The sequence below is a fragment of the Cheilinus undulatus genome, linkage group 9 (assembly GCF_018320785.1).
Source record: "Cheilinus undulatus linkage group 9, ASM1832078v1, whole genome shotgun sequence".
NCBI lineage: Eukaryota > Metazoa > Chordata > Actinopteri > Labriformes > Labridae > Cheilinus > Cheilinus undulatus.
Window position 1 is genome coordinate 7,197,449 of NC_054873.1, and position 14,638 is coordinate 7,212,086.

Sequence of the window (14,638 nt, forward strand, 5' to 3'; positions counted from 1 at the left end):
GGGCAGGCTGTTCTCAGAGGCTGTGTCAAAGCAGACTCATGGAAAGTTGACTGGAGGGAAAAGCGGTTTTTGCACAAGTAGTGGCTGCAACAACCGGTTCAGAGTGCTAAGTTACAAAATTTGACCTCTGCTTCCCTGGGTTGCTTCCCTCAGGTCTTCATAAATCGCTCTGTGATTTAAAGATTTCCTTTATTCAAGAAAATATCAACAAGAAAACATCAAAATAATGCAAAGAAGTAATTTCCTTGCATAAGCAGCAGCTAGACCGAGTATTTGTACACACTATAAACAAGACCAAGGCCCTGGGACTAAGACATTTTAGAGAAAATTAGGTTTTCATCACAGAAAGCATGATTTAAATAAACCCCCAAAAGAGCCCCGCTCTGGGGACATACTGTATGTTCTGAAAGTACAGGGACTTCCAGCTTCACATTTTTCCCATTTAGTGAGTGCTTGTAACAAAAGAACTGCAAGAAGTTCAACATCCAACATGTTTTGCCATCATATGTCTAAATATTTCCAAAAGTCTGAGAAAAAAATTTACTTTCTCCACTATTCACCAATAAGATCACTATCTTAATTTAAAATCAGGAGTAGATTTTACACCAAGGGACATTTATTTATATTATTTTCACAGCCATTAAGACCAAAGTGGGAATGTAGGAATGAGATGGAAGGGCCTTTTTTAGCCCCTTAAAAGGACTGAAAGGTTATTTGTCCAAAAGCAGCTCTTAAGAAGCTCCCCACTCACTCACACTCAGCGACTATAACAGTGACACTCTCCAAGACAAAAATCCCCTCACTGAGTTATAAATAATTAAAGATTCAGGGTAATTCCAGCCTGCTTAATGTGATGTCACTCACCCATCCATAATTAGCCCTTATTATGAGGTTGTGGTATGCTGTCATACATGTTTGGTGGGGCCAAACTGCCATCTACTGGCTGCTCTGTCCACATGCAAGTGTTTGAGGCTCTCTTATGTGACTTTCTGGAGTAATCCACCCATATGTAGCTGTGCACATCTTAGGTGTTGATTTTCTGCTCTTACAGCATCCACTCTTTTTTTGTTTCAGGTTTCCCTCAAGATTTCAGACACAGGATTTTAGTCCCAGTCAACCAAAGGAGAATTACTGAAGTCTGACAGTGATAGGCTCAAATCTCTGGCTCTCTGTCCTATGACTCTTAGGAGACAGCATGACTTGTAAACTTGGAAAGAAGGAAAATAAAAAGCTTTATAATTTCAGTTCAATTCAACAGGGTTTATTTGCATGGAAAACATCAGTTTGCATTGCCAAATCAGGCTATAAATTTGTAATGATAATAATAATAATAATAATAACAACATAAGTACTATATTTTATATGTATCAAAGTGTTGTGTTCAACTTTAGAATTATGGTTAGAAATGTATAAATTCTTTACTAGCTATATATATACTATATTGCCAAAAGCATTCACTCACCCATCCAAATAATTGAAATCAGGTGTTCCAATCACTTCCATGGCCACAGGTGTATAAAATCAAGCACCTAGGGATGCGGACTGTTTCTTCAAACATTTGTGAAAGAATGAGTCATTCTCAGGAGCTCAGTGAATTCCAGTGTGCCACCTGTGCAACAAGTCCAGTTGTGAAATTTCCTCGCTCCTGAATATTACACAGTAAACTGTCAGTGGTGTTATAACAAAGTGGAAGCGATTGGGAACGACAGCAACTCAGCCATGAAGTGGTAGGCCACGTAAAATGATGTGAAAGAGCTTCATGGAACGGGTGTCCATGGCCGAGCAGCTGCATCCAAGCCATACATCATCAAGTGCAATGCAAAGTGTCAGATGCAGTGGTGTAAAGCATGCCGCCACTGGACTCTAGAGCAGTGGAGACGCGTTCTCTGGAGTGATGAATCATGCTCCTCCATCTGGCAATCTGATGGACGAGTCAAGTTTGGCGGTTGCCAGGACAACGGTACTAGTCTGACTGCATTATGCCAAGTGTAAAGTTTGGTGGAGGGGTATTATGGTGTGGGGTTGTTTTTCAGGTGCTGGGCTTGGCCCTTTACCATGACAGTCCTGTAGTAACTCTGTCTATAGCATGTTCTGTTTAGATAGATTTTATTTAGTGGTTGCACACTGAGAACAAATCAAGGGAAAGTATGACTATCTGCAGCTGAGCTCTATACCGATAAACACAAAGCTTAATCAGCAACGTTGTCACTAAAAATAACTTTTCCTGTACAGGATAACTGTGTGTTCATTAGCAAAGAGAGGTAACTCTGTGTGTGGGAACAGTCCACCTGTTGAAAGGTGATATGAAGAGACTAGAAAAACTGGTGCAGGACTCACTTCACGTTCCAGTGACAGTTCCGGACGCACAGACGACATGAGAGGCCTGTGGCTGCTGTTGGTGCTCGTGGCTGCGGCCACAGCTGATGAGAGGGTCTTCACTGGGTAAGTTAGTCTGTAGACACTCTAAGATGAAACTGCAGATATTAGCTTTAATTGTTAATTGTAGCATTGCTTCCCAGCCTGGGGTCTTGGAAAATGTGACTGCCGTCAAACATCAACATAGATTTTAACTGTTTCACTCATACACCCCTAAAAAGGCCTATGGGTGCTATTCTTATCAAAAGACGTTTGTATTATCTATTTATTAACTGCTTTATCATGGTTTTAGTCAATATTTGCAAATCTAATTTTTGCATTCTCAGAGCAGAGAAAGCCTCACCCCAAGATCTTTGACAGAGCCACTGTGGGGTCCTGGACCCCAGGTTGGGAACCACTGCAGTAAATAGCGAAATAGTAGTAAACAGCTTATATCAACTGTAAATGTTGAACTATATCAGCAGGATCAGCCAAAATTAGCTGTAAATATCAGCCTTTACCAGCAGTTAGATTTGACCCATATCAGCATTAAACATCAGCCTATATTAGCTATAAGTATCAGTCAATTTTAGATTAAAAAATATCAGCCTTGTAAACTGTATATCCCCGCCTATATCAGCTATAGAATTGACCTATATCAGTGGTAAATATCAGTATTTATCAGCTGTAATCTCAACCTGTATCAGCTTTAATATTGACCTATAACAGTGGTAAATATCAGTGTTTATTAGCTGTAATCTCAAACTGTATCAGCTTTAATATTGACCTATAACAGTGGTAAATATTAGTGTTTATTAGCTGTAATCTCATCCTGTATCAGCTTTAATAATGACCTATATCAGTGGTAAATATCAGCGTAAATCAGCTGTAATCTCAACCTGTATCAGCTGTAAACATCAGCCAGTATCAGCTTTAAACATCAGCTAATATCAGCTGTAAATATCAGCCAGAATCAGCTGCAAATATTAGCCAGTATCAGCTGTAATCTCAGCCATTATCAGCTGTAAATATCAGCCAGTATCAGCTGTAAATATCAGCCAGTATCAGCATTAAACACCAGCCTATATTAGCTGTAAATATCAGTCAATTTTAGATTAAAAAAGAAATATCAGCCTGTATCAGTTGTATATCCTTGCCTTTATCAGCTATAGAATTGACCTATATCAGTGGTAAATATCAGCGTTTATCAGCTGTAATCTCGACCTGTGTCAGCTGTAAATATCAGCCAGTATCAGCTGTTAACATCAGCCAATATCAGCTGTAAATATCAGCCAGAATCAGCTGCAAATATTAGCCAGTATCAGCTATAATCTCAGCCATTATCAGCTGTAAATATCAGCCAGAATCAGCTGCAAATAGTAGCCAGTATCAGCTGTGAATATCAGCCAGTATCAGCTGTAAATATCAGCCAGTATCAGCTTTAAACACCAGCCTATATTAGTTGTAAATATCAGTCAATTTTTGATAAAAAAATATCAGCCAGTATCAGTTGTATATCCTCACCTTTATCAGCTGTAGAATTGACCTATGTCAGTGGTAAATATCAGCCAGAATCAGCTGTAATCTCAACCTGTATCAGCTGTAAATATCAGTCAGAATCAGCTGTAAATATCAGCCAGTATCAGCTGTAAATATTGGCCAATATCAGCTGTAAATATCGGCCAGTATCAGCTGTTAATTACAGTATGTAAGCATATAAGGTTTAAATATGATGCTTCATTATCTGTTAAAGTCAGCTTTATGTTTCTAATTAAGTTTGTGGAGTTTTGGGCAGGACCAATAGATGTCAGTCAGCTGAAGTCTCTTCTCTGTTTATCTTTGTTAAGTGAAATACAAAAAGTGTTGTAAGGCTTCAAGCTTGTTTCTCTGTTCATTGTTAAATTTTAGAGTGTGTCTAAATGACTGAAGTTTTGGGTCTAATTTTACATATATATAATGGCATCAGTATCAGCTGAAATGAATTTGTAAATTTTGGCATGGCAAAATGAGCAGTAAAAATAAGGTAACTTAAGACTTCTCTTGCACTTAACCAAGCTCTATCAACAAACTCCAAACAAGCAAACAACACACTTGTCTATATTTAGGAGGTAAAAGATAATATACCTGGGGCTAAAAGCAAAAATAACACAGAATAAAACATTTTGTTACAGGTCTAATGAAGAAGAGGTTGTAAAACAGTGTTACATTCAGTTAAAATGTCTTCTGCTTGATAGCTGGAGGAAAGAAATAATAATTAAACTAAAATAAACTTAATTGGGAAATAAAAAAAAATCAAGCAGATGAACTGCAGACAGAGTGTATTTATATTGTCTTCATTTAGTCTAAAATCAGAGGAAGCAGCCTTAGTTATCTATTAAAAGTTTTTGGAGACTTGATTAGGTGGATTTTCCTTCCTAACATGCCTCATACGGTCAGAATGCCAAATAACTTTCCCTCCTAAAAAAACACATTGAAATTCAATGAGCAGACTTTATGTTTGGAGGTAGATTAACTCTTCATTTTAGACTTATTAAAGAGAGAACAGGGTGAGTCTGTGGTCTGGGAACTGGTTATGCTGTGCCATTAATTGCTTGCTATATTGGTATGCAATGAACTGAATCTCTACGGATGAGACGCCACAAATAAGAGCATGGAGTAAAATCTCCAAAATGTGAATAATAATGTGTATAAACTGATGTTTTCTTCCAGAGATAAGGTCATCAGGGTCAACGCTGAGTCCGAGGAGCAGATCCAGCTCCTGCAGGCTCTGGAGGCTCAAGAAGAGTTCGAGGTACGCACTAACACACAAATACACAGCAGTATGAACACCTACGCTCCAAGTTTTCTCAGCTGCTTGTTCTGAACACTTTCTCACAAACTCCCAAGTACAAATGAGCTTCAGCATGGCATAATCCCCCTGTGATTGTGTGTGGGCTGAAGGTTAACGGAGTCATCAGCACATGTCGGGAAGTCAAAAACTCCCAGAGACTCGGCTGCTGTCTGGAGCTGCACCCTTAAATAAACAAAATAACACTACGATGATTAACCTTTGCTCTGTTTTAATTATAATTATTGAATCTTTTTCTCCTTCAAAGTGAAAATCAGTGTTGGCCTGAAGGAAAACATGTGCACCAGATTAATGTCAGCAACAAGATCTCATTTAAAAATGCTTGATTGAGTTATCTAGGAACAAATTATTTTAGATTCATGCCAGAACGTTTTGTACTGATGTGAATAGAACTTTTGGTGTCTTCTAGACTCTGGTTTTTAAAGTAGATTTTGTAGAATTGGATGTCAATAAAGAATACTACGAAAGGAAAAAGCAGTAAAAGATCCTAAGCAATAGAACAGATTCAGTGTCTTAATGTGTTGAATTAACATGCAGTAAATTAAGTTCATGTATGAAAGGGGAAAGATGAACTTGGTTTCATGTTTGTAAATGAATAAGAAAGATGTTTACTCTGTCCACCAAATTAGTCCAAAATACCCTGCCAAGTTTTGCATCTTGAATCTTTAAAATGACAACTCAAGGCTTAATTTTGTGAAAATAATTTCAAAAAGTCTCTTTTTCAGTCAGCACTAATCCAAACTACGTTCATGTTGGAAAAACTGCAGCCTTCTTATGTTCAAGAAATACCCAAGAAAGGAGGGAGAGTAGAAAAACTTCTTAGGTGTGTAGTAAGTTGTTCAGGTCCTACGTACGTTTTAATTTTTAACGACTACAGCCTAGCTTACTAAAATGCTACTATGCAAAGTAAAGCATTAGTACAGCCACAGTCTGGTGTGATTCTTTACATCTTTAAATTAAAATGAAATGGATCAAACTGGGACTTATTTTTAAACAGAGTCATTGAGGCTAAACCCTTTGGTAGAACACAGTACCATTCCATACGGTGCAATGTGATAAGTTACAATACACTTAAAGCAGATGCAGTATGAAACAACATAATACATCGAATACAGTGCGCTTGAAGGGCATTTGATACAATACGGTATGACACAGTATGATATGATAGGATGCAATACAGTATGGTGCAATATAATATGATATGACACAATATTGTATGATATGATATGAAATGATATGATATATGATAAAATACATAAAAATAATACAATACATTAGCATATGAAATGATATGATACAATGTGATATGATATGGCATAATATGATACCATATGATATGATATGTATGGGGGAATGCAGTATAATAGAGCATGAAACACTGCATACAATATGCTGGAAGGGGATACAATATGATACAATAGGATGCAATACAATATGGTGATGATATGATATGACAATATATAATAAGATAAGATATGATATGATACAATATTATATGATACAATGTGATATGACACAGTATGCTTTCATGCAATACCATACAATAGGATACAATATGATACAATACGGTATGATACGGTTTTATATGATTTGATATATCATACAATGTGATGCAATATGATAAGATACAATATGACACCATATGAATTGATACGATGCAATATGATATGATATGATTCAATATGATATCACTTGTATGTTACGATAAGATACAATACTACAATAGGATATGATATGATACAATATGATATATTCTAGAAGGTGATACAATACAAGATACATTGCATAGAATACACTAGAAGTGGATATGATTCTAACGATGTATTACTATATGCTGTGATATGCTAGAAGGTGATACAGTACACTACAATACACCAGAAAGGGTTATAATAAGATATGGTAGTATGCAACTAAACTAAACCTTGAATGAGATGAAATATAATGAGATATGATGAGATATGTTATACAAAAGGATACAACATGATATGATATGATATGATAACATGAGATAATGATACGTTACAATACTGTACATTAGAGAGGTGTATAAGATGATAAATTTATGGTACAATATGATACAGTAGAATGGCATATAACACAATGTATAATATGATAAGATATGATACAGTATAATATGTAACAATGCAGTAAACGAAAATGGGATACACTATGCTACTACTATATTATAGTACTATACGATCAAATATCCGATTACACATACACAAGAATGGCTTACAATAGGATATGACATAATATATTACAATACAATACAATATACTAGAATAGGATTCTTCACGATATGATTATAATACAATAAGTTCAGATATGATAGCATACAGTATGTTACGTTATAACACTCTACATGCTCTACTACAATATATGATACAAAATGATAGAATATAATTTAAAATGCAGTACACTAGAATGGGATATGATATGGTACACTTAACTAGGTTTCAATTGGATTCAATACAATACACTGGAATAAAATAAGAGATGGCAATATTTTAAGGCACAATATAATTCTGCACAGTACTATATGATATGGTGGGTTACAATATCTATTTTATCTCTCTGTATTTAAATTTGTCTTTGACTTGAATGCTGAACACAGCTGCCATTAGAAGTAATTACTACCATGAAAGACAGTAATTCTGCAGAAAAAGTCATTTTATCACATCAATTCTATCTTTCACCTGGGTCGTTATCAGACATAACACAGATACAGATGAGTTAAAAAGACAATTCTTACACTTCAATGAGAGCCAGTGAAGCAGCGATTCAACATTTAAATATTAGTAAAAGTGAAAAAAGACATTCTGCTTGGTATACAAAGCAGTACCTTCTTAATGTTGTATCATTGTAAGTGTTCATTCTTTCCAGTCCAGTCCCTGATTTCCCTTCACTTGTCTGATCCCAGGTGGATTTCTGGCTCGATCCCGTCTCCTCTGATCTTCCTGTCGACATCCGTGTGCCCCTCTCCAGTTTGGGTGCTGTGACATTGTTCCTCAAATCCCATGACATCGACTACTCTGTTCTTATTGACAACCTCCAGGTATGTTATTTCCTCATACAGTTATTTATTAACTGACACATAACGAGACTGAATATTAGCTCTCTCGTGTGCCACCTTCAGGATCTTCTGGATGAGGAGAGAGCTGAGATGCAGAAGAACCACATGAAAGAGCGCATCACCAGGAGCTTCAACTTTGGAGCCTATCATACTCTGGAGACTGTAGGCCTTTTATAAACACTTATATTTTACTCATGACTCACTTAAATAAAGCTATCAGGTAATGCACATTAGTCTGAAATCTTTTACTTGACTCGTCTCCCATACAGATCTACAGCTGGATGGACACTCTGGTGGCTCAGTACCCTAACCTGGTCAGCAAGCAGGAAATCGGGAAGTCCTACGAGAACAGACCTATGTACGTTCTCAAGGTAGGACAGAGGACCACATGTGTTTCTATCTGCCTGTAATTTATGTACAATTAAAGCATTTTTTTATTGTTGTGCCTTAAACTGTGATCACTCTGTGATTGTGTTTAGTTCAGCACCGGTGGAAACAATCGTCCCGCTATCTGGATCGACACCGGCATCCACTCCAGAGAGTGGGTGTCTCAGGCCACCGGAGTGTGGACGGCCAACAAGGTACAACATGTCAACAGCGTTTATTCAGAAATAAAGGAAATGCAGTTTTAGAATTCCTGTATTGTCTGAAAAAACTGTTCTAAGGGGTGCATATGCTCAAAATGATGCATGCCATTTAAGAAATAAAACAATTTTTTCTTTTGTTTTTAGGTCATTATTTAAATTCATTTTAAAAGCAAAAATTTTAGTGGATTCAGGTTCCCAAAAAAGAATAGCATGAATATGCGATAGCTTGTTTTTAAATTCATTCACTAATATCCTCTTATTTTTGGATTTTTCTTAATTTTTTGTTTTTAGGTTTCTGAGACAAACCTATGTGGGCTTCATAACATGTTCGTAAAAAGCTAAATTGTTTGCACCTGTGCTCTGTCCAAGTTGATGAGTGCTCGTTTGCTGGACGTGCATGTTTTCCTAATTAACACAAAGAAATGCCTCTTTCTTGCCCATATAAGGGCGTAAAAGAGGTGGGAGTAGGGCTGTGCAAGCACAAAATCCACACAGGAGTGAGAGGAATGATGTTGGATCTCGCCCCTTACAAGTACCCTGTATAACTGAAAAAATTTAAACTAGCACTACTAAAAAATAACTGGACAGTGGATAGACAGGGACAGCAGGAGGAGACATGCAGGAAAGGGCCACAGGCCGGATTTGAACCCGGGTCACCCACGTGCATTGGGTGCGCCTCAAATCCCCAAGCCATCTGTGCCCCAGCATTTTTGTAAAATATAACAAAACTAGCAGAAAAACTAATTTAAACTAAGGTGAAATTCAAAACTAAAACTAAAAATTAAAAGACAAATAAAAAATCCAAAACTATCAGAACCTTGCTGTAGGTTGGACTTGGACCTGACTCGCCCACTTGGAGAGCTATAGCCTTTGTAAATGGGCCATTACCTAAATGCTAGGCCATCTGTGAACCAAATCTGGCCTTTTAATAACAGCTTTCTTGTGACATTTTAAAGTGAAATCTTAAGCAGACAATGAAATTAACCTTTACCTGCAGCTTTGATTAAGACTGTATAATCATACTTTTCAATGAAAGGTGATAAATGTGTTTAATTGATTGCTGTTAAGTGCATTGAACCTCACATTCCTTTCTTTCTGGTAAACAATGTTTGAGTTTTTGCTCCTTCAGTTGTCCTGATGTTTTAATAAAACTATCACATATGTGCTCATTAAATCTAAGTTTAGATAATGCTTTACCCCCTTTCTCAGATTGCCTCTGATTACGGCACTGATGCCTCCCTGACCTCCCTCCTGAAGTCCATGGACATCTACATGCTGCTGCTGGCAAACCCAGATGGCTACGTGTACTCCCACACCAATGTACGTCACTGTCAGTCAATGCAACATGATGGAGTTTTGCTTGTTGCTGTTTTAATATGGTCATGTTTAATTCATGTTATGTACACTGAATATACTTTAACATTTAATGGCAGTAGAATAAGTTTTGTTTGTTTATTTGGATCCTCATTAGCTTAAGCATCAGCTGCAAGCTATTCTTCCTTGGGTCCACAGTTTACATTGTGACAATACAGATTATACAATAAGTAATCACAGAACACAAACGTGAGACAATACATCACATTGCACCAACAGAACCAGCAAGCATTTCAACAGTTACAACTAATGCAAACCAAGTCATAAACAACAGACATTACAATAGCTCCGAATAGACGTTAGCAAGCCCATGTGGCCAACATAGTATTCTGAATAAGTGTTAGCTACTAAAGTTTCTTAGAAGATAATATTTTTTAGGGATTTTTTAAAACTATAAAGAGTATTATCCTGAGCTTTAATCACTGGAAATGTTCAGTATTTTCTCTGAAACTCAGCCTGACTGACAGTAACTTTGTGATGTGTGCAGGACCGTATGTGGCGTAAGACTCGCTCCATTAACCCAGGCTACTCGTGCCGTGGAGTGGATCCCAACAGGAACTGGGATGCTGGCTTTGGTGGTAAGTATAGAGAAGTGACCAAAATTCTCATTGTATAAGTTAGATTTAATAGCAGTTCAGACAGAGTTGTGAAAACGCTAATATTTTGCAGAAACATGCATAGAACATGAAATTGTAGGCATGCATGTGTTTTCTAATCTTTTTTTCCCTGTTATCATAAAAACAGGAATACCATAAAACATTTTACTTTGTAAAAAGACTTTACTTGGAATTAAGTTATGTTGAGAGATACCCACCTTTATTTTGCACATCTCAGTGGATCAGGCAATAATTTCTGACAATGCCAGCAAATAAAAAGGTTATGCAGCACACCTGACTTTCTTAGGTCTTAAAAATACATTTACTGTGAATCAAACCTTTATGAATGTTTAGATTTTAAGTTTATTTTGTAATAGCTATTTTTATGCAGGTGACTGTCTAGTGTTTCAGCTGCTATTTATTTATCCTGACTGCTGTTGAGTATAATATTTAGAAATGTAACAAACATCTGTCTGCGCAGCAGCGCATAATTCAACAGTTTTAGCAAATAAAAAAGGAAGTTAAGTGCATAAGTGTACATGTATTTGTATGTAGTAATACATATCTTAAAATGCACAGGGAATTTCTCTCCCACTGAACTGTATGTTGTGTATGCATTGTTTCATGATGTCCACTATGTCTCATTTATAGTGTTTTTTTTTTTTTTCCAATTATTTTCCAGGCCCCGGCGCCAGCAGCTACCCCTGCTCTGATTCCTACCGCGGCCCCTCAGCTCACTCTGAGATCGAAGTGAAGAACGTCGTGAATCTGATCAGGAGCCACGGAAACTTCAAGTCCTTCATCTCCGTCCACGCCTACTCCCAGCTGCTCATGTACCCTTACGGATACACCTGTGGAAACGTGCCCCATCAGGCTGAGCTGGTGAGAAACAGAAAGAGAAACAGTCTGTTAGGAAGAGATATTTAGTGAATTAAAAAGACATTTTTAGTTTTCTCCGTAGGTGCAAAGGGTTCTCATACAAGATAGCTGAATCAGAGAGGTTGTCATGTTTGTCTTTTATAAATGCATCTTCTCCCAGGAAAAAAAGATTATGATATTATATATGGTATGTATACTGTATAAAAATATACATATATGTAACTATATATAACTATATATATATATATATATAAAACATTTTAAATGAAGTGGCAAAAAAATAAACAAAAGTCCTATTATTACTTGTACATAATGAAGCCCTTTAATAAAAATCAAATTAATCTTGATCAGTCCTGCCGTCTATTCTGATGTAAACTCTTTGTTCACTTTGCCAAAATGCAGTATTGTATTCTCTTTTTTCTATTTTCACTGTAGGACTCTGTTGGCAGAGCTGCTGTGCAGAAACTCACCTCCCTCTATGGTACCAGATACAAGGTCGGAAGCATCTGCAACATCATCTGTGAGTAACCTTTCTTCACTTTGTGGGCTTCTCAAAAATGCAAATACAGATTAGTTACGCTCATGACAAGCTATTTTGATGTGAAGGCGTTAGTCCAAGGCAACCCATCAAAAATAAGATCACTATGGGTAATATCAGGGGTTGCTGGACAATACAGTGTTGTGGTGCATTTTGTACATTCATGACTGCACTTAAGTACATGCATCTTCACTATGCATCAGTATTCAGTGCTGGCCTAATGTGCCCTCCTAACAGCGACACATGCATAATTTCTGTGGCTCTCTTATTGTGACTTTGTATCCCTATATGTGTGCAGTGAGGCCCCTGGCAACAGAAATAAATTGAGACAACTTATTCACAAGCTAATGGGCTAATGGTGCATCTTTAACAGCTTTTCTCCCTCCTTTCTTCTTACACTTTTCATGCTTTTCAAAGACAGTGATATACCACTATATTACCTTGTTTTCCTCCTGTTTTCATCCATTCATTCATTCATTCCTTCATTATTGTGTAGAAAGCTGTTTTCCCACTCAGCCCAGCTGAGCAGACATCAGTGCATACCCTGTTGAATGTCAAACCTTTATCCAGCATGCATTGAGTTGTTTATTGCATACATTATAAAAACAGGATCATAAAGCCATGATTTTCATGATTAGCTGCTTACACTAATGTATCAGACAGTTCAGACAGTTTTGATTATAGATATTGTAGTGAGGCCTTTATGTGGGATATTAAATAACAAATCAGACTGCTTACACTTGTACTGCAGACACCTTGAGGAAATGTAAAAATGTCAAACATAATTTGTCCACTAGAGGGCACTGATAATTCCATTTTTTAAACTTAACTACCCCACTGAGTATGAACTATTGTACAAACACTTATTTGATTGAATATTGGTTGAATGAGTACTTACTGTGCTATTGGTTTGAAGCCCTGCTAAGAAGAATTACTGACCCCTCTCTCATTGTTCTCTCCTCAGATCAAGCCAGCGGCGGCAGCATTGACTGGTCTTACAACCTGGGCATCAAGTACTCCTTCGCCTTTGAGCTGAGGGACACTGGCCGCTATGGTTTCATCCTGCCAGCCAATCAGATCATCCCCACAGCCAGTGAGACCTGGCTCGCCCTGAAACACCTCATGGAGTACGTCCGTGACCATCCTTATTAAGAGCTGCAACTATGGCGGAAAGCCTTCAAACTAAATTGATTGAGTTGGCTTTTAATTAGCAGAATGTCCTCAGACTTAAATATCACACAATAAAGTCATGTTTATCTGCGTTTCAGCACTCATTTTTGTCTTGTTTTAAATCGATGTGCACAAAAGGTCAGTCTGTCTGTAAAAGGATCTGTGTGAGCACTGAGTGCTAGATTAATAAATAAATAATATCACAAAGGTGAGAAAGTTTATAACTCTTTAAAATTGGAATAGCTCTTTTCTATGACTCGATTCAAGTACATCAGCTGTGTAATAAAAACATCATACTATTTTTAAGAGTGCGCCAACTTCTGTTGTTTTCTTTATTACTTCTGTATGTCCTTTTATTTTGGAGTCATAACAAAAGGGCACTTCGATTAAACATTTATGTTCTAGAAATACCTCACTTCATTATAAACATTTAGCAACACTCCTGATGACAGTTATTCAGAGGTGTATATTAATTTAGAGACCATACTATTTTGTTGCATGTATATTTCTTAAGACAAATAGTTTTACTGTGACGTAAGTATTTTTGGAAAGAACAATAGATAGTTCAAAGAAAGACTATACAGATGCATAGGCTTCCTCCTAACAAAATAATAAAGTAAAAAGTTCAAGCCTCTAGAAATTTGACAAATCTACATATGATATAAAATGTATTATGCCAATGGGCATTTATGGAAATCTGACTGAAAATAGTCACATCTTTCATAAAACCTTGTTCAAAAACAGCTTGTTAAGAGCATTTTTTATGCAATGTGAATAGCTTACTCCTCTGGATGGTTGTCTTCATGAGATCATAAATGTATGGAGGCCCATTCTGCCTCTTAAAAATGAAAAAATATAAACGTCAGGCAGGCAAGGAAAAAATCTTAAGTCAAAATTACAAGATAGAGTGATGAGATAATAAGATGATAAAAGGTTGAAATTTTCAAATAAAAAACATGTCATAGTGTGATATAATTATGAGAAAATGTCAGCATTATGGAAGAGTAAGTCATACTCATGAGATAAACAGTTAAAATTGTAAGAAAAACTGTCATGATTATGAGATAAAAAGTTTGAATGATAAAATAAGATGTTAGAACTATGTGATAGAATGTGAAATTATGAGAAGATTAGAATTGAAATTAGAAATTAGAAGAAAAGTCAGAATTAATTGATAAACAGTTTAAATCAAGGAAAAATTAACATTCATCAGATCAG

General features: G+C 36.6%; 1 protein-coding gene across 1 annotated transcript; it reads left to right on the forward strand.

Annotated features, from left to right (window-relative positions):
- The first annotated feature begins 2,306 nt into the window (after nucleotides 1-2,306).
- Nucleotides 2,307-13,512, forward strand: cpa4 (carboxypeptidase A4). The gene is made up of 11 exons (XM_041795827.1): nucleotides 2,307-2,442; nucleotides 5,065-5,146; nucleotides 8,124-8,258; nucleotides 8,340-8,438; nucleotides 8,546-8,647; nucleotides 8,756-8,857; nucleotides 10,073-10,183; nucleotides 10,725-10,815; nucleotides 11,516-11,715; nucleotides 12,148-12,232; nucleotides 13,215-13,512. The coding sequence occupies exons 1-11, from the start codon at nucleotides 2,375-2,377 to the stop codon at nucleotides 13,400-13,402; spliced, it is 1,263 nt and encodes a 420-aa protein (XP_041651761.1). The 5' UTR covers nucleotides 2,307-2,374; the 3' UTR covers nucleotides 13,403-13,512.
- The last annotated feature ends 1,126 nt before the right edge of the window (nucleotides 13,513-14,638 follow it).

What these genes read in the sequence shown, in the direction of transcription:
- cpa4 (XM_041795827.1), top strand. Translation starts at nt 2,375, where the DNA reads ATGAGAGGCCTGTGGCTGCTGTTGGTGCTCGTGGCTGCGGCCACAGCT. An exon ending in GACCTATGTACGTTCTCAAG is followed by an intron (nt 8,648 to 8,755) that starts GTAGGACAGAGG and finishes GATTGTGTTTAG; the next exon opens with TTCAGCACCGGTGGAAACAA. An exon ending in TGCCCCATCAGGCTGAGCTG is followed by an intron (nt 11,716 to 12,147) that starts GTGAGAAACAGA and finishes TTTTCACTGTAG; the next exon opens with GACTCTGTTGGCAGAGCTGC.